At 40.0% G+C, this 21,712-nt stretch overlaps 1 protein-coding gene across 1 annotated transcript in view; it reads right to left on the reverse strand.

Annotated features, from left to right (window-relative positions):
- LOC109559976 (eukaryotic translation initiation factor 4 gamma 2-like) overlaps positions 1 to 21,375 on the reverse strand; it is a 99,879-nt gene extending 78,504 nt beyond the window's left edge. The window contains 1 exon segment of the mRNA XM_070790989.1: positions 21,281 to 21,375. Within this exon segment, the coding sequence (XP_070647090.1) occupies positions 21,281 to 21,375 (95 nt within the window).
- Positions 21,376 to 21,712: the final 337 nt, after the last annotated feature.

Genomic DNA, 21,712 nt, shown 5'->3' on the forward strand with positions numbered 1-21,712 from the left:
ATGCTAAGTGAACATAGTCAGAGTCAAAAATTGCTTACCACGTGATTCCACTAAAATAAAATTATGAAACAGGCAAAATAGATAAAGGACAGATAGGTGGTTGCCAGAGATTAGGGCTGTAGGGTGGATCTGATAAAAATTAAGTAGTGGAAAGACACTTTTTGAAGTGAGGGATCTGTTGTGTATCCTAACCGTGGTGATAGTTACATAATACAACTCACCGATTTGTCATATCTCACAGAATTCTGGGGGGAAATGTGAATTTTACTGTATGTAAATTGAAAAATCAGTATATATCACCTGTGATTAATTATAAAAACTAAATAAATGGCAACATGATATTTATTTAGAAAGTAGTCCCCCCAAATATATTTAGCATAATGCCTTTTTAAAAAATTATATACTGAAAATAAATAGTTATTAGAAATACATAGAAATTTGAACAACATTCAAAGAAAAAACAAAATCTTCTATCATCCTTAAGCTAGACTCATGGACAAGTAAATTGAAATTCTCAGACAATGTATAGCATCTCTGGTATGTATTTGAACATGTATATTTTTCAGGAGTGGGTTCATTATTTTCCTCATGTTCACAAAGGAGTTCAAGAACAACAATAAAAAAAAGAGAAACAACAAAAAGGAAAAGGTTAAGGGCCATCTGCTTTGAGGAAAGAACACTAAAATAAGACCTTAAGGCAATTCATGGTTTGTGCCATTTACCAGCTGTGTGGGCATATCACTTACTACCTCTGGGGAATCAGTGATTTCTAAAGTCCTTGAAATTTCCATGATTCTAAGTCCAGAACCTTTCTCAAATGCAGGTTCCTCTGACAGATGCTTTAACAATAAATCACAGATATTCCTTCCTTGCTATCATCATCATGTGGTACAATAACCCAATTTGCTACATTCAGAATTGTGGCCAGCTGACTGTAAAAGCTATAAAACACTCTTAGTCTTACTCTTAAAGGACACTGAAGACCTAGAGTGCACGGATTCTAACTCTTAGAGCAACTATCTTTTATGACATTTAGATTGAGCTTTCAAGGCCAGAGTTAAAAGAACACTTAATTTAGAAAGAAAATTGCTGTGGACAGCAATACAAAGTTCACACAGGGGGAAAAAATGGTTGTTCTTCTCTGGTTATCTTTACATTCAGAGTAGAAGTAAAAGTAGGGAGAAATCACTCAAAGAAGATTTCTAACAATCTGTCACCCACTCAAACTCTTATCTTTCACAGTTTATTACATAAAAAGGAAACAAAAACCTTACTTTTGATATAAGAGAGTTGAGTCTGTATAAAGATAACATTCAACAGGCAGCAGTATAACCTGGAGAATTATGACATAAGACTACCCTTTAGCTAGTGGTATTCAAACCGGATTCCTTAAAACCCAAACTTAATGGTAATTTTTTTTGGGAAACGAGAATCAAAATAGACAACACAAGAGGACACACCTTTTAATCAGAATTTTCTTTTTAACTATGATGATTACTTATAAGGTTTTGAATGAAAAATGTTTCAGCACTAGATAAATAAATAAATAATTGGTTTGAAAATCACAACTAGAAATCAGAATGAAATTAACAAGACCATGGTGGAGCCTATTATACAGAGTGAAGTAAGCCAGAAGGAAAAACATAAATACAGTATACTAACACATATATATGGAATTTAGAAAGATGGTAACAATAACCCGGTGTACGAGACAGCAAAAGAGACACTGATGTATAGAACAGTCTTATGGACTCTGTGGGAGAGGGAGAGGGTGGAAAGATTTGGGAGAATGACATTGAAACGTGTAAAATATCATGTAAGAAACAAGTTGCCAGTCCAGGTTCGATGCACGATACTGGATTCTTGGGGCTAGTGCACTGGGACGACACAGAGGGAGGGTATGGGGAGGGAGGAGGGAGGAGGGTTCAGGATGGGGAACACATGTATACCTGTGGCGGATTCATTTTGATATTTGGCAAAACTAATACAATTATGTAAAGTTTAAAAATAAAATAAAATTAAAAAAAAAAAAAAAACAAGACCATGGTGGAATTATCATTAAGGAGGAGCTACCCACTTAATGTCATGGGACTTGAAGATATAAAAGTCAGTCAGAACATGCCCCTTGTTTTCCAAAGGGTAAACAGTACTATAAATCAATCTCCAAATAACTTACTCCACAGATTAACAAGCAATGTAAAATATGCTGATTTGCTAAAAGCATTTGGCTAGGGCACTGACCTCTGCTATGTTGTGTTCTATTGCTTTTGAATCATATTTTTACCAAGAATTGATTGTCCTTTTCATCAAGACCTGTTACATCACTGTAATTGTCAGCATAATTATGTAATTTAAATATCATATAAACAAATGAGTGAGTATACAGCATCTTTTCTATTAGTGTTTTTGAAATGTTATATAGTTGTGAGGTACTAAAAAAAGGTTGCTTGCCAAAATTAAGGTAAACAAGGCAAGTCTTAAAATCTGGAAAATTTATAAAATATAGGAATTTCTGAATTAGAGCTCTTTTCACTCCACTTTTGAGAAAATAAAACTAGATGTGTTTTTTGTGTGAGAGATGGACACAGACAGATGTCACACTCAAAGGAAATGCCTTCTCCCCAAACTGACCATTAAATGTGCATTTATATGATTTAAACTAAAATAAAATGTTTAAGAGATTTATATATCCTTACTTTTTTGTTACTTCAAATAACATTTTTAAACAAGCAATCAACTATTATATCCCAAGAGTTGAGTAAGACAGCTTCTACTCTATATGCCAGGAAGGGAATATATTTAAGTGGGAATTTCCTAGCATTAGATACAATGAATGAAAGAGATTTTGAGACCCTTTTTTTTTTTAAAATCAGGAAAAGTATTCCTGCAAAATGACGCTTAATATGTAAGGAGGTATGGTGCAGTTTCTAGCAAAACAGTCTTAATGTTTGTATGGCAAGCATAAACATGAAATCCAGAATGTACTAACAGTTCAAAACTTCCGTTTCCGGTAATGATTTAGCACACCACATTCAGAATGCACTAAAAAAAGTTGCTGCTCAAATAGAGCAGCAGAAAGGAGATTGGGGTGTGCATCACTCCATGCATCTCACCATAAGCTTCTCTAGTGGGTGTCGGGTAAAGTGGTGCCATTGGTGCCTTACTCAGGTTCCATTTTCCTGGATGCTGCACTCATTAGCCAAGGGCTGTGAGTGATGAAGCTGCTTCCTCCTTGAAAGAAGTAACCACAGGGAGATAAAAAGCCCCTAGCTTGGAGACCTCTGCTCAGCTACAGATCACAATGATTAAATGGCCCGAAGGTATTGGTCAGGTTCCATGTATTGGAATGAACCAGAAAAGAATTCCTAGGAGTGGATATTGAGGCTGTTGGGTCAAGCAGGGAGATGGATAGTGGAGAGTTTTGTCAATAAGGAGGTTTTAACATAGCTCCAGGATGATTCTAATGTGCTGCAAGATGGCTCTTGAAAGCAGTGTACATGATAAGTCGCTTCAGTCAAGTCCAACTCTTTGTGACCATATGGACTGTAGCCCGCCAGGCTCCTCTGTCCATGGGATTCTCCAGGCAAGAATGCTGGAGTGGGTTGCCATGCCCTCCTCCAGGGGATCTTCCCAACTCAGGGATCAAATCTGCTTCTCTTGTGTCTCCTGCATTGGCAGGCAGGTTCTTTACTACTAGTACCACCTGGGAAGCCCTCCTTGAAAGCAGCAGCTCACAGGCAATGAAGTGGAGAAAACCAGCAAACTGGAAGAAGGAATCTGTGCTCCACTTCCTATGCCATTAGGCTTTGTGCATCTGGAGGCTCCAATTCCTAGAGCAGGGCTGTTTTTACCAGGGTTTGTGGTAAGAGCCTTCCCGAACCTATGAATTTTACAGCTCTCTGGTCACTTCTCATACCAGAAGGAAAGTAATCAGACAAGTTACATACTGGCATGGTGTTAGACCTCATTATCCTTAGGAGTTAGGGCTGCTGCTAAGTTGTAGTGAGAAGCAGGAATTTATGTGGCATAGAAGTGATTTACTAGGCTGTCTCTTGGTATGTTATGCCCGTGGAAAGTGTAACTAAGCAAATTTCACAACTACAGCCTGATGAAAGGATATGGTAACAGGTGCCTCATGATGAGTGATAAAATCTTCATTTGCCCAACGAGTAAGTCACACAGCATTAACCAAAGGGGAAGGAAATTTAGAATGTGTCATGTAGGAGGGAGATGCTCAATATCAGTTATAATCTCAGGACCAACTAAAGCATTAGGAACTATAGTTCAACCTACTAACTCTCCTCCAAAAAATTTCCACAGGATTATGATGAATTATAGTTCTGGAGAACCTGGCTTGGGTGGTGTGAACATAATATGAGAAGCTTGAGAACAAAGTGTCTATAGCCAATAAAACTAGTATTCTGACCAGCTTCACTTTACCATCCAGCACACCCACCCCCAGCAGATGTGAGGGTTGGCTGACAACAATGACCAAGTTGCCCCTTTTCTGGAAAATTTCTCCTGGCTGAATAAGAGCCACCTTGATCACTTGGATATGCTCCTCTTATCCCTCCTCCCTCAATATAGGATTGTGAGATTATGATCTCAAGAGCTGTTCTAGAGCTTTACTATGAGATTTGACTAAAGCTAGTGTCCACTTGAGAACATGTTTCTGCTTGCTTGACTTTTTTTTTTTTTAACTCAAGTTTGCATTCCTAACTCTTCTTGTCTCAAGAGCAACTTCTTAATAAATCATTTGAATAAGAATCCTCACTCAAGGCTCTGCTTCTCAGGAAACCTCTGTAAGACATGAGCTACTAATTTTTTATTTGCTTGCTGCTGCTGCTGCTAAGTCGCTTCAGTCGTGTCCAACTCTGTGCAACCCCATAGATGGCAGCCCACCAGGCCCCGCCGTCCCTGGGATTCTCCAGGCAAGAACACTGGAGTGGGTTGCCATTTCCTTCTCCAATGCATGAATGTGAAAAGTGAAAGTGAAGTCGCTCAGTCGTGTCCGACTCTTAGCGACCCCATGGACTGCAGCGTTCCAGGCTCCTCCGTCCATGGGATTTTCCAGGCAAGAGTACTGGAGTGGGGTGCCATTGCCTTCTCCCTTTTATTTGCTTAGGGTGTGCTAAATAACCTTTCCTTTTGCATTGTACTGACTTTTATTAGTTATTTTTAAAAATATAATAAGAATCCAATCTTTACTTCTCTGTATTTCTTATATCATCAAAAATGAACAAAAACACAGACTTGAAGAACCAAATACTGTGGATATTCAGTTTTTTAAAAATCCTCAAATTACTATTTCTTTTGTCTTAGAACATACCTGCATGAATTAAGGGTTTTGTATTATTTGACAATGCTCCTCTTTTGCACAACACGTGTCTTCTCATGAAGAGAAGATATGCATTGCTCAGAAACCAGGGAACCAATAAAGTTAAAGCTGTTCAAACTCAGTTCCTTGGGCTCCTAAGTGGGAAGCACTGGTTGCAAAATATCCGCTGTTGATTTCCAAACAAACTGTTTGTTTTCCTCCATTTAGATATGGTATATCTTTAACATTTCTGGAGCATTTTAGGAGTGTGGTTAAATTCTTTCCATAACCTGTTTGTGATAGTAGTGTCAGACACTTGAAAGAAGCCGGTGTTAATACTGAGTATGTATCTACTTCAGTAATACTTTCAAGGTTATACTCACACAGAAGTATTCAATCTTTATTCTGCCAACCTCAAAACTTTCTCTGGAAACTCCATGCTGACGACAGTCAACTCTTGTACTTTTATCTTTGCATTCAAGCCACAAAGGCAGAATCGTAGCAAATTTTATCAACAGAAATTGGTGAGATAGGCTTATACAATTACTGAAAATTTTAAAGTGACTCGGCATGTTCCACACAAATTGACAAAGTTCTCACTTTATCTGAATCTATACTTTCGACCAACCCAAGGCGAAGGAAATTTGAGATAGGGTGGAATTGAAGTGGGGGGTCACAGAGCTGTGGAGTGAGTTGGACCCAGTGATCTGCAAAACCCAGCTGCACCAGGCTATAGAACCCTATGACCTTTTGGAGATTGTTCTAAACATTCCCTATTGTTTACAACACAAATGAGTGGTTACATGAGAGCGTGTCACTTGGAGATTTATGCAGCCATGAAATTAAAAGATGCTTGCTCCTTAGAAGGAAAGTTATGACACAACTAGATAGCCTATTGAAAAGCAGAGACATCACTTTGCTGACAAAGGTTCATACAGTCAAAGCTATGGTTTTTCCAGTAGCCATGTACAGATGTGAGAATTGGACCATAAAGAAGGCTGAGTGCCAAAAAATTGATGCTTTTGAAATGTGGTGCTGGAGAAGACTCTTGAGGGTCCCTTGGATAACAAGGAGATCAAAGCAGTCAATCCTGAAGGAAATCAATCCAGTGAATCCTGAATATTCACTGGAAGGACTGATGCTGAAGCTCCAATACTTTGGCCACCTGATGGGAAGTGCTGACTCATTGGAAAAGATCCTGAACCTGGGAAAGACTGAGGGCATTAGGAGAAGGGGGCAACAGAGGATGAGATGATTGGACGGTATCACTGACTCAATAGACATGAGTTTGAGCAAACTCTGAAAGACACTGAAGGACAGGGAAGCCTGGCATGCTGCAGTCCATAGGGTAGCAAAGAGTTGAACATAACTGAGCTACTGAACAACAATAACTCTTATTAATAACAAGAGTTGGGATATATTTGCCTGGAATTTAAACACAATCCTCCTTTTGATACATTACCTCCCTTCCCAAAGTTTGAGCATGTGGGTTTTTGACTCCCACTGCTGTCTCCTGAAAACTTTTGTACCAAAAGCTTGGTGCTGAGCCACCACTCCTGTCAATATATTTCAAATGAAAAATTTGCTGTGTTCTCAGCTTCTTTCCCACCTAAGTTAATTGCATTATGTGAGAAATTTAAGAAGGCACTGAAGTTAATTTTGTCCCTGATTTTGACTTACATTTCTTGTCAATAAATGCTTCCTCATAATACTTCTTTGAACTATACTGGTTTCCTGGTCAAGTTCCATGTGTCCTCTGCATTGTTCAGATTTTCATAAATCCTATTACTTAGTTCAAAATCTTTAAGCAGTCTACCAGAATGGGTCATGCAAACATGACACATGTATCCTTACTACATTCCACTCTTTCAAAGACATATTCTAAAATCAGTAACAATAAGTTAATTAAAAACAATAAAACCAGTAACAAATCATGCACCAAGATTGATACCTACATCCTTGACTTGCAATTCATATGTGACTTTAAGAAAAATGTCTGGGAAACTCTCTAGAACTTGAAGGGTAGCAGGATATACCAGTACAAGATATGACTATAAGAGATCTGGACATGCCATCCCCAAATATGCACCTTGGTATATTGATTATTTTCAGTTGTACATGCTTAAAAAAATAAATGTGGGGAGAGACCTTCTCTGTACTGTCTTTATTTGCCTAAATACAAATCTATCAAAAGAACTCAGTTGTCATAAATCCTCTCCCTGGGAGTTTCACAAATGAAGAGAGACTGACATCCCAGGAGAGGAGACTAAAGCGTGATAACACACTTCATCACAAACTATCATTCCTCCCATCCACTCATCTTTCTTAAAAATTATGTATTCTCTCATAAGACACCTAGAGGGGGCTTTCCTGGTGGGTCAGATTGTAAAAAAATCTGCCTGCAATAAGGGCAACCCAGGTTTGATCCCTGGGTGAGAAAATCCCTTGGAGGAGAAAATGGCAACCCACTCCAGTATTCTTGCCTGGAGAATCCCCATGGACAGAGGAGCTTGGTGGGCTACAGTCTATGGGGCTACAAAGAGCCAGACATGACTGACTAACACATAACACACACACATACACAGTTCAGTTCAGTTCAGTTCAATTGCTCACTTGTGTCCTACTCTTTATGACCCCATGAACCACAGCACTCCAGGCCTCCCTGTCCATCATCAATTCCCGGAGTTTACTCAAACTCAAGTCCATTGAGTCAGTGATGCCATCCAACCATCTCATCCTCTGTCATCCCCTTCTCCTCCTGCCTTCAATCTTTCCCAGCATCAGGGTCTGTTCAAATGAGTCAGCTCTTCGCATCAGGTGGCCAAAGTATTGGAGTTTCAGCTTCAACATCAGTCCTTCCAATGAATATTCAGGACTGATTTCCTTTAGGATGGACTGGTTGGATCTCCTTGCATTTCAAGGGACTCAAGAGTCTTATCCAACACCACAGTTCAAAAGCATCAATTCTTCCCTATTAGTATAGTATTTAAGTCTAAATCCTGAGCCACCTCTTTCAATCACTCATTTTCCCCTTGCTGTCTCTCACGTATACATGAGGTACACATGTTTATAAATATCTGTTTTTCTCTTATTAACTGTCTTTTATTACAGACGTCTCAGCTAAGAACTCAAAGGAGTAGAGGGAAAATTATCCACCCCACACAAGCCTATGTTTTGCTTCTTAATTTTCACACTTAAACATTTGCATAACACATTTTTTTTTTTGTGGTTCAAAATTATCATCCCCAACTTTTGCCTCTCCTCAAAAACACTTTAGCTTTTAGGACCTGGAATAACAAACAAAAAGTGAATATGTGCATGCTAAGTCACTTCAGTCATTTCTGACTCTTTGTGACCCCATGGATGGTAGCCCACCAGGCTCCTCTGTCCATGGGATTCTCCAGGCAAGAATACTGGAGTGGGTTGCCATGCCCTTCTCCAGGGGATCTTCCCGACTCAGGGATGAAACCATGTCTCTTAAGTCTCCTGCATGAGGAGGCAGGCTTTTTACCTCCAGCGCTCCCTGGGAAGCCCCCAAAAACACAGGGGCTTCAAACTGATTTGAGGGTGGTGGTTTCAGGTGACCTGTCCATGGTACAAATGAAAGGGCCCCTAATCACATCTGCTCCGGCCCATTTCCCTCTCTGCCACACCACTAGTGGATACGCCTTTCACTTGATCTGAAAGCAATTTATCTTTTTAAAAAAATAATCTTTAAGAATCCTTGCCAAACAGCTTGGGCTTTTAAAACACAGCACAGGTGACATTTCTTGTCAGAAATTTTGGAAGGATACCAACAAAGTAACCTTCCAGCATAGCCTAACTCTTGTTCTCTCGTTAAAGCATTTATCTCAAATTCTGGTCTCACAAACTGACTCTAGTTGTGAAATCATTACTGAGCATTCTGTGTACTTTACTTGAAAGTATTTTCTGTTTTTTCTTTAGTTGAAATAAAAGTGATGTACAATATTATGCTAGTTTCTGAAAGTATTTCTAAACTGATTTACAATTTGCACTAAAACCATTTTTCCTCATTGGCACATTTCATTAACAATTTAAATGATATGATGGAATAATCCTTCCATTAGAAATAATGAATATTTTGATATAGTAATAGATTTAGATATATATATATATATATATATATATATATATATATATATATATATATCATGCTGAACAATCTCAGGAAGTAGCATCTGCTTTTCTGTTACAGGTTATTGCAGCATTTTTACCTCCACCAAAGAAAGAAGATAATTAAAGTCCATAGTCATATGATTAAAACCAGCCAGGAAAATGGACGTAAGCAGATAAACTTTTACTTTTGTGTTTGTGTCACTGCAGGATAGATATATTAAAGTGGTTTTCTCTTTCATTAACTTTTATCCAAAATGTATAGGGTTTTAGTTTTGAATACTTGGACCACCTTATACAGTCATCCACTGATGGTGGTCACTTTCATCACAGTGTTTCTCCAGCAAGTCTCCATCCTTTTAACCGCTTCTTCCCATGAAGTCTTGTACTTAGTTTGTGTTTTGGATTGTTGACTAGTAACCTTTGTACAGTTTTGTTATTGGATAGGATCCAAAATATGTGTGTGTATTAGGAAAAATTTGGGGAGGCAATGGGGGTGGAGGGGCAGTTACACTCTGTGTTGGAACAGGGAAGACAGAGTCTTATGGTGATCTGACTTATTCTTAGGTCTATATGGGCTTCCCAGGTGGTGCTAGTGGTAAAGAACCTGCCTACCAGTTCAGGAGATATAAGAGACGTGGGTTCTCCTGGGTGGGGAAGATCCCCTAGAGAAGGGAATGGCAACCCACTCCAGTATTCTGGCCTGAAGAATCCCATGGACAGAGGAGCCTGGAGGGCTATAGTCCATAGAGTCACAAAAGAGTTGGACACTATACAAAAAGTATTAAGCACTGGCAAGATTAAATCCTGCATTATTAATCCTGCATTAATAATCTTAGATCATTTCTAGCATACATTTATACTAAAATAACATTTCCATATTGTGTTGCAATATGAAAAGCCATTCTCTGTTTCCTAGGCTTATTCTGATATAGTATTTCACACTACATTGACCACTGCCTGCTGAAATGATGGAAGTGCATCCTGGATCTGGCAATCAAGAGCAGTCCTTCCTCAGTGACTCTGTCACAGACAGTGAATGACAAACTCCTACTTACTCAATCTACTCCTTGTCTGGTGAGTCCATTTTTGGTTTCTAAGAGATTGATCACCTTGAAGATACTGGGACAGATTTGTTGTACATAGAGAAGGCTATAAATAATAAATGGAGTATGAATAGAGTTTAGCATTGTACTCAATTTATTTAGTAGAATGATGATTCTATGCTCTTTAGTAAATAGTTATTAATAACATTCTTATCAAAACAGCATGTCAAGGTAGAAACCTATATAAAATCATCTTAAGAAAATAGGACAGACAGTTACATGTATAGCCAGAAAAGAATCACAAATCACAGGGAATATTTGGCACTACCCAGGAAAAAGATCTAGAATGCAGTGATATAATGGGTGCCCCCGGTTGCCCCTCAGACCAAAGGCAGAAGGGTCTGGGTTGAATGGGGATTGTGACAAATGAGAAAGAAGAGAGTTTGCAAAAGGAAAGTGAACAGAATTGATGAAAAATAGCTCTCCTTTTGCATCTTTGCTAATGGTTTGTTTTTGTGCGGTCAATCGTAGTGTGTAAATGGAAAGAATTAAAGAAGGGAAAAATCTGTATTTATATTTAGCTTACTTCTTCTTCCCATGCCTACCATAGTAACTATTGGTATCTATTGTGGACTGAATATCTGTATTCCTCCAAAATGCTAATGTTGAAATCCCAATCCCCAATGTGATGATTTTCAGGGATGGAGGCTTTGGGTGGTGATTAGGTTATGAAGGTGGAGCCCTCGTGGATGGGGTTAGCGTCCTTATAAAAAGAGACACCCAGAGAGGTCTCTCATTTTTTCCTCAGTCATATAAGGATGCCACTAGGAGACTTTGGTCTATGAAAGGAAGTGAGTTAGGTGTCTCCGGACACCAAATCTGCGAGTGTCTTGCTCTTGGACTTCCCAAACCTCCAGAACTAACAGAAATAAAGGCACGTTGTATAAGTCACTCAGTCTATGGTGTTTTGAAAGCAGCCCAAACAGACTAAGACACTGTATAATATAGGAAAGTAAGTTACTTGAGCCCACGGACTTTATTCCGATTACTGCTATCCTACCTGCACCTATAAAAGTGCTGGGCACTTAGATATTATTCAATAATACTTGTTAAGTGTGTGAAAATGAATCAGTGAGTGAATGAATGAATGCATTATATACTGTAAAGCATTTCATACGTGTACAAAGAAGGGAGTTACCTCTAACAAACTCACACGTTCTCTACACAAAAGGTCCATTTGAAAATAAGAAGATATACTATTAGATAGTATTTTATCATTGTGCTGTGCTTAGTCACTCAGTCATGTCCAACTCTTTGTGACCCCATGGACTGTAGCCCCCGAGGAGCCTCTGTCCATGGGATCCTCCATATATTAAATTAACTATAAAAAGAAGCTGGTGATTATTCCACAGGAAATAATATCACTGCAACATAGACCTTCAGAATGCAAATCAGAAAATAACTTTGGAAATGAGCATATGAGTTCATCTTATGAGGCTTCATACACATTTAATTCTGTGATTATAAGTGGAAACATCTTATATTATAGCTGGCGGAATCATGAACTTCACCCCAATAGGTGAACACAAAATCTACTGAACTGTGGAACTATTGAAAATAATGGATGGTATGAAGTGTATTTCATTTTCAGTAAAAATGAAAGGTATTTAGGGAAGTAAAAGACAAAATTGCTTGTAATTTCTCTGCCTTACTCATATTTTCATACAGCTTCAAATGGTAAACATTTAGAGGGCTTTATGGTGACTCCTGCAAGTTGGTTTGTCATTGTTACATAAACCTGCACTTTAAAATCATGTCTATTACTTAAGGCAATATAATTTGGGGAAAATTTCTAACTCAATTTCTGAGTCAGTAAAATAGAAAAACAAAAAAAGATATTCATGCCAAGTATGAACTAAGAGAGATAACACGTATAAATAATCTAGCACAGTGAAAGGCAAAGTCGCTCAGGCATGTCCAACTCTGCTACCCCATGGACCACACAGTCGGTGGAATTCTCCAGGCCAGAATACTGCAGTGGGGAACTTTTCCCTTCTCCAGGAGACTTTCCCAACCCAGGGGTGGAACCCAGGTCTTCCACATTGCAGATGGATTCTTTACCCGTTGAGCCACAAGGGAAGCCCAAGAATATTGGAGTGGGTAGCCTATCTCTTCTCCAGCAGATCTTCCCAACCCATTATAAAATGTTTATAAATAAGAAAGACAATCTGGTTGCCGACGTCCTAGTTCTACACTATTATCTTGTGACCAAAGACCAACATTATTTGGCCACAGGAAAATGAGGGTAGGGATTGCTGCTTTCTCTTGTGCCCTTTTCATGAAGGAGCACTTTGATTTCACTTTAAAGAGAATTAAATTCTACTAAGAAACATTTCTTAGGTATGATCACAATGAAAATGTCTATATTTAAATTCCATTACCTTCAGTTTTTAAGAATGAGCTGCTGCTTCTTTTCTTGGTGTTGCCAATGCTGCTGGAAGTTCTAACACAAATCGGTCAGCCCCCATGTCAGCTTTCAAGACAGTGCTTTGATGTGGTGGTGAGCTGGAGGCTATAGAAGAGTGTTAGAGAAGAATTCACTCTCAGATGACAGTGCTGGTCCTGGGGATCTCAGGCATGAACTTTAGCTGTATCATTTGTAAAATGAAATTAGAATGGGGGTGGGTGTGGTCCTAGTGTCCTTTAAATGTTAACAATGAATGATATCTTGCCATCTTAAATTCTTTTCTGTAAGGATTTGGATGCTAGTTGCCAACATCCGCTGGATCATGGAAAAAGCAAGAGAGTTCCAGAAAAGCATCTGTTTCTGCTTTATTGACTATGCCAAAGCCTTTGACTGTGTGGATCACAATAAACTGTGGAAAATTCTGGAAGAGATGGGAATACTAGACCACCTGATCTGCCTCTTGAGAAATCTGTATGCAGGTCAGGAAGCAACAGTTAGAACTGGACATGGAACAACAGACTGGTTCCAAATAGGAAAAGAAGTACTTCAAGGCTGTATATTGTCACCCTGTTTATTTAACTTCTATGCAGAGTACATCATGAGAAACGCTGGACTGGAAGAAACACAAGCTGGAATCAAGATTGCCGGGAGAAATATCAATAACCTCAGATATGCAGATGACACCACCCTTATGGCAGAAAGTGAAGAGGAACTCAAAAGCCTCTTGATGAAAGTGAAAGTGGAGAGTGAAAAAGTTGGCTTAAAGTTCAACATTCAGAAAACAAAGATCATGGCATCCAGTCCCATCACTTCATGGGAAATAGATGGACAAACAGTGGAAACAGTGTCAGACTTTATTTTTCTGGGCTCCAAAATCACTGCAGATGGTGACTGCAGCCATGAAATTAAAAGGCACGTACTCCTTGGAAGGAAAGTTATGACCAACCTAGATAGCATATTCAAAAGCAGAGACATTGCCAACAAAGGTTCGTCTAGTCAAGGCTATGGTTTTTCCTGTGGTCATGTATGGATGTGAGAATTGGACTGTGAAGAAGGCTGAGCGCGGAAGAATTGATGCTTTTGAACTGTGGTGTTGGAGAAGACTCTTGAGAGTCCCTTGGACTGCAAGGAGATCCAACCAGTCCATTCTGAAGGAGATCAGCCCTGGGGTTTCTTTGGAAGGAATGATGCTAAAGCTGAATACTTTGGCCACCTCATGTGAAGAGTTGACTCATTGGAAAAGACTCTGATGCTGGGAGGGATTTGGGGGCAAGAGGAGAAGGGGACGACAGAGAATGAGATGGCCGGATGGCATCACTGACTCCATGGACGTGAGTCTGAGTGAACTCTGGGAGTTGGTGATGGACAGGGAGGCCTGGCATGCTGCAATTCATGGGGTCGCAAAGAGTCGGACACAACTGAGCGACTGATCTGATAGGTTTTGGATGCTATCATTCATGATTTTTTTTTTTTTTCCGTTTATTTAGTCTTTCTAGATTTAAAAAAAAAAAAAAGTATATTTACAGTAACATGCCATCAAATGGTAGTCATGTAATGCCCTCTTCTGGCTAAAGGTCAAAATGCAGGCTTTTTCTGCTAATGTTAGTATCTGAAAATTTGCATGTTCTTAGTTATTTTCTATATATAAACTTTAAATTATTTTTTCAACAACTTTTAGTCTGTTTATCTCTTACTAACTCTAAAAACAAATGCATTTTATTAGTGATGTAAGCATTCACTTGCTTAACAACTCAATTTAATAAATATGCTGCTGCTAAGTCGCTTCAGTCGTGTCCGACTCTGTGCGACCCCAGAGACGGCAGCCCACCAGGCTCCCCCGTCCCTGGGATTCTCCAGGCAAGAACACTGGAGTGGGTTGTCATTTCCTTCTCTAATGCATGAAAGTGAAAAGTGAAAGGGAAGTTGCTCAGTCATGTCCGACTCCTAGCGACCCCATGGACTGCAGCCTACCAGGCTCTGCCGTCATAAGCAACCTAAAATAATTTCTTAAAAATCTTGGACTCTAATCTGTCTAGTTGGGATATTTTTGCTGGTAAAATTGATCAACTTAACTAGACCCACATTTTACATTGTATTTATGAAGGACAAAGTGATAGACAAGCTCTAAAGACAATGTATTTTATAATTACCTTTTCCCATATGTTCAAGTTTCTGCCACTAGATTCATGTGGGAGCTAGCTAATGATTTGGAGAAGGAAATGGCACCCCACTGCAGTGTTCTTGCCTGGAGATTCCCAGAGACGGGGGAGCCTGGTGGGCTGCAGTCCATGGGGTTGCACAGAGTCGGACACGCCTGAAGCAACTTAGCAGCAGCAGCAGCAGCTAAATGATTTGTGCTGCTCCCTAATCAAGGCGTAATCACTGTGACACTATTTTATCATTATTTTTCTTACAGTTTTAACGATCTAAAAAAGTGACTATGAACCGTTAGCGCCACATCAGAATCACTTGGAGGTATGGTGAAGTGAAGTGAAGTCGCTCAGTGGCATCCGACTTTTTGCGACCCGGTGGACTGTAGCCCACCAGGCTCCTCCATCCATGGGATTCTCCAGGCAAGAATACTGGAGTGGGTTGCCATTTCCTTCTCCAGGGGATCTTCCTTATCCAGGGATCGAACCCAAGTCTCTTATATCTCCTGCACTGGCAGGTGGGTTCTTTACCACTAGTACCACCTGGGAACCTATGTATTAAAACAAATAATAAATTTATTATCCTAATTGCAACACTTTTGAGGGTGAAAGAATTAACAATAATGCCAGGATATTGGCCTAAATTAGGGCTATTGAAGGTGAAGCAAAAGCACTGTCTTTATATTTTAAAATGTATCAGCTGGAATAGTAGGAAGCTGAGAATCACTGTGGAAAATCTGCTTTTATCTTTATTTTCAATGGTGTTCCTTATCTTCAATTTACAGTTTCTGTTGTATGGCAAATAGAAATCATCTTGAACACTGTATTCTCCTTGGAGCCAGATGGCCCAGTTTCAAATCTTGACAACGTGCTTAATTTTTCTGGGCCCCCCTTTGCCTTATCTGTGTGATGGAATTAGTAATAGTATTATAGAGTTGTTACAAGGATTACAGAGTTGACAATTAATGAGTAAATCTGTAGTAAAACATTTAGAATAGTTTATCTGGAGCACAGTACTGTGTGCGCTGGTTGCTCAGTCGTGTCCAACTCTGCGCCCACATGTTCTGTATTCCCTCCAGGCTCCTCTGTCCCGGAAATTTCTCAGGCAAGAGTACTGGAGTGGGTTGCCATTTCCTCTTCCAGGGGGTCTTCCTGACCTAAGGATCAAACTTGCGTCTCCAGCACTGTGCCATCTGGGAAGCCCAGAGCATAATAATAAACGCTAGTATGCATAATAAAATTATTAGTGACTGCGAGTGAACGATACAGTATTTGAATTTTTATAAAGTGTGAGCATTTCGGGGGTTATGCATTTATTTCAGAGAAGCACTGTGGTAGGCAGCCTCTGAGATGACCCCCCAGAGAGCCCTGCCTCCTGGTGTTTCTGCCATCTGTAACCCCCTCCCCTTGATCGTGCGCTGCACCCAACTCTAATAAACAGAAAAAACGACGATGGTGGTGGGACGTCACTTCTGAGATTAGGTCGGAGAGAGACCGTGACTTGACTTTCGCTCTTGCTGCCTCGCTGTTTCTCCTCCTTTCTTGGATCTGTTTCTCTGAATGACAAGCAAGACGGAGGGTTGTGAGCACCCGTAAGCAGAGGCCCACATGATAAGGAACTGCCTCTGGCCAAACGTCAGAGAGGACCTTAGGCCTGACAATAGCCTTTTGCAGTAGCAAATGGTAATTTATAGATAGTAAAGAATCAAAACAAATAGTAGGAAGGTGTGCTTTCTTCAGTGTCTATACCTGCCTCCTCCCCACTCCCCCAAATCTAAATACTCCATATCAGGTCCATAAATAAAATCATCAGAATTACCAAATTAAAAATAGCTCAGGTTGTGCTTTGAAATGAGATATTTGATTATAAACACAGCCTTGGTAGGAATTCTAGAATGGAAGTTAAACTCGCATTTTGTGACTAAGAATATAATCCTACAGTTTCATGTCAGTTTTACCACTTGGTGGCACTATAACGCCAGATAACACTTTTGTACGCTTCCATGTAAAAACCGTAGGGTTTACATGGAAGCAATCTCTTTGAGAAACGTAGATAGAATGTATATTCTTAATTATTACATATAAGTACTCACTCCAGTGATTACTCTTCATCTTTGCCAAGAAATTTTTGAAACATGTCAAAGAGAAAACTTTATATAATCATGAGCTGTTAGTGGAGGATAATTTGCTTATTTTTAATTCAAAAGATTTGAGAATATTTCTTAGAAAATACTTAATATATTTGTACTGGGAAAGATATAATCCAGCAAAAATTTAAAGATGAACATTAGGTCTTCTAAGATGTCAGTGTCTGGAGATTATGAGAAGGAAAAGTGAACCTTTGTCAACCACAAATTAGCACTTGCCAAGAGCATTTCCCAGCGACTGAACAACAACAATAAGGGCATTTACCATCTGCCTCTGCAGAGACTGAACCCTGAGCTGCTGCAACTGCGGACCTTCAACACCCCCTGAGGGGAGTTCAGGGTGGAGAGTGGGGCAGTCTGTGCTCCAGGGAAGCTGGCAGAACAGGTCTTTAGACGGTTAGTTATTTTCAGGAGCTGATTTCATGATCCCAATTTCCAGTGGTCATGTACGGATGTGAGAGTTGGACTGTCGAGAAAGCTGAGTGCCGAAGAATTGATGCTTTTGAACTGTGGTGTTGGAGAAGACTCTTGAGAGTCCCTTGGACTGCAAGGAGATCCAACCAGTCCATTCTGAAGGAGATCAGTCCTGGGTGTTCATTGGAAGAACTGATGCTAAAGCTGAAACTCCAGTACTTTGGCCACCTCATGCGAAGAGTTGACTCATTGGAAAAGACTGTGATGCTGGGAGGGATTGGGGGCAGGAGGAGAAGGGGACGACAGAGGAGGAGATGGCTGGATGGCATCACCGACTCGATGGACATGAGTTTGGGTAAACTCCGGGAGTTGGTGATGGACAGGGAGGCCTGGCATGCTGCAATTCATGGGGTGGCAAAAAGTTGGACACAACTGAGCGACTGAACTGAATCCTTACATCTCCTCATATCTAGAAAAGCACTAAATCCATTCATGGTGACACCAACTCCTCCTGACCAGCAGAAAACTTCTTGTAAAGTAAGCACTTTGTTGCATTGAATTTCCCCTTCACCAAAATCTTGTATGTTGACCATCCCCTACTACCTCTTTGGAGGAGTCTCTCAGAGCTATCTGAGCTGTTGTCTCCTGGACTGCAGTACTCATTTTGACCCAAATACAACTTAACTCACAACTCTCACTTTTCGCATCTTTTTAGTCGACGCCTTGGAGAGCAAAGCCTATGAAAGTCTCCTGAATCAGGCAGTAGTAGAGGAAGACTGATTTTTGCAAAGAAGCAAGAAGACAACAGGTAGATGTGTTGGTCATGAGCAAACATAAAAGATGCCTAAAAGATCTATAATATAATCTTCATGGCATCTTTCCCCTGTTCCATTTTATTCACTAAACACAAGTCTGAAATACCTTTTCTGAAAACACTGGGGCCAACAACACTTTATTTTTATTTTATTTTTTTAATGTCGCAGAAGCTTTATTTCCAATCCCAATATCTTGAAATAACCCAAATGCCTTTAAACTTATCACACATTTAACTGTTCCACATCATACAATGAAATACTCCTCAGCAACAAAAGTAATAATATATGCAACAATTTGGCTCAATATTATGGGAATCAGGCTTAGCTGAAAATGCCAATCTCAAAAGTTTACATACTATATGATTCATTTTGTATAAAATTCTTGGAATAAAAGAAAAAAAAATGCACAGCTATTTCCAGAAGTTAGGGAAACAGGATGTATGCGCCTGTCAAGGGCAGAATGAAAGAACTGCTTTGTGGGACAGAACATTTATGTACCATGACTTCAGTGATGGACATACAAAAATCAACACGTGTAAAATATAGCATTATACACAAAAACATGCAAAATGTAAGGACTTAAAAAAACAGTGAAATCTGAGCAAGGTCTGTTCTGTAGTCTGATTTATCGTATTGTTCTCATCAGTCCCCTTGTTTGATAATGTACTAGAATTATGTTGGGGAATATGCGTGATGTGTATATGGGACCCTTCTGGACTATGTACTGTTTTTGAAACTTCTTGTGAGTTTATAATTTTTACAAAATCCAAAAGATTTTTTTTTCTGTGACTTTTCTTTTTATTTTATTTTATTTTATTTTTAAACTTTACAATATTGTATTAGTTTTGCCATATATCAAAATGAATCTGCCACAGGTATACATGTGTTCCCCACCCTGAACCCTCCTCCCTCCTCCCTCCCCATACCATCCCTCTGGGTCATCCCAGTGCACCAGCCCCAAGCATCCAGTATCGTGCATCGAACCTGGACTGGCAACTCGTTTCATATATGATATTATACATATTTCAATGCCATTCTCCCAAATTATACAGAGTGAAGTAAGCCAGAAAGAAAAGCACCAATACAGTATACTAATGCATATATATGGAATTTAGAAAGATGGTAACAATAACCAACAACACTTTAAAATTAGAAGCTTTTCAGATTTTAAGAAAGGAAGGCAGTATTTATACCATATGCGTGTGTGTGCTTAGTCCCTCAGTTGTGTCTGACTCTTTGCGACCCCATCGACTGTAGCCCACCAGGCTCTTCTGTCCATGCGGAGTCTCCAGGCAAGAATACTGGAGTGGGTTGCCATGCCCTCCTCCAGGAGATCTTCCCAACCCAGGGACTGAACCCAGGTCTCCTTCATTGCAGGCAGATTCTCTACCATCTGAGCCACCAGGGAAGCCCATTATACCACATAGTATATGACATTTCCAGCCCGTTGGAGGAGTCACCTTTAAATAAACATGAATCTCAGACTAGGTTCCACAGGAATCTGACTCTAAGACAGAGGTTCATGGAAGGACGTTTATCATTCCTGTGGCATGATCCAGATCAACATTCCTGAGGTTTCTGAGACCCAGATAACCTAGCTTTATGCAGAAAAATATTACTAAGTTTTTCCACCAAGCTTTTCCATTGACTACCAAAACTTGGGAAGGGGGCACCAAGAGGTACCCCAATGATCATCTGAGTATCAGACATATTGCTCCCTGCCCACTTTGTATTACTTCTGCTGGTGAAAATGGTCAATTACTCCTATCGACGTACTAACCCCATTCACTTTCTGGTCATTTGCAAGAGGAACATGATACATCCAGGAGGCAACCCCCAGCTGATAGGTGAGTAGTAGAGGTCTTGTCGTGTCCTGGTGGAAATGCTTCTTTTTGAGGGAAGAGTACCCAGAGTGGCAGGGATGGGAATCACACATTTGCCAGGAGAGTCACTTGGACTGATGACAAGTGGGATTAATCCTGCTCCTGCATTTTGGTTTCTGGATTTATACATTCTATTTACTAGGGACACAGCATCATATAAAGTGAATTAAAGTGGACACTATGTCCAGAAGGAATGAAGTCATCGTAACGTATCATCTCTGAACTTGTACATACTTCCTTCTCCTGCGGCAGGCAATTCCACTGCTCTATCTGGCCAGCAGCTTCGGTGTGGCACTGTGTGTAATACGACTGGTGGATCAAGTGTCACAGACCATCAGCAAACCCCCTTTTCAATAGAGTTGGTCCTTTGACCTGACATAACATTTGTGGAGTCTTGTAGTGATGACTCATACGTTTTATAGATCCTAGAACAATGGTGCTGGCTAGGGATTCATGGGTAGGAAAAATGACTCCTTAACTGTAGTATGTCTGTTCTTATCAAAATGAATCTCTATACCTTCCAAGGTGGAAGGAGTCCAATGTATTCTGCTGCCCTCCCAGCAACCAGCTGGTGCCATATAGACAGCTCAACAAAGGTCTCTATTACTAGCAGGTTTGGTGTTTTGCAGCTTTGGCAGGTAGCAGCCCATACTGTTGCATAGCCTCCAATTCTGTCATCACGGATACTTCTTCTATGTACCCAGTGTGTCAGCACTGGGGTGGATGATGACAGAGGCTGGCTCTTGTAAATGGGCTGATTCAATTAGATTTACCAGGGTGTTTAGTGTTGTTTTCATGGTGGAGATCTCTGGTGGGCATTAACACGTGATACAAATATGTCCACAATTTTGTGACCATACTCACATATCCAAACCCATGTTTCTAGCCAGAACTCACTGAAACTGACCTTTCAATATTTCTCTTTCCAGGACCCTGATCAGCCAAGCCACTTCCCATTGCCCAGAATTCCATGTATCTTCTAAGCTTGGACCACTCCTGCATCCCCACGAAATGGATGAGTAGGGCACTGCCTGAAACCTCTGATCATTGAGATGATTTCCTGTCATCACTGTCTTACCTTGAATGAAGCTATAGTAGAGTTGTCATCTAATTCTGTCTTGTACCCATATCCCCAGCTTACCCATTCATGAACCCAATCGTTCCATCAGCTGGTTGTAACTGATCTTTGTTGCAACCATAGATGTGAGCTGAGGAACAGGAGCTGGTGCAAAAGTGATAGATAGCATGAGGGTCATTATGATCAGTTGCACCCACCAGGCTTCTGATGGTTAAGCAATACTACCAGGCTTTATCGTTTGGGGACTTTACTCATTTCTAC

The sequence above is a fragment of the Bos indicus genome, chromosome 6, assembly GCF_029378745.1.
Source record: "Bos indicus isolate NIAB-ARS_2022 breed Sahiwal x Tharparkar chromosome 6, NIAB-ARS_B.indTharparkar_mat_pri_1.0, whole genome shotgun sequence".
Lineage (NCBI taxonomy): Eukaryota > Metazoa > Chordata > Mammalia > Artiodactyla > Bovidae > Bos > Bos indicus.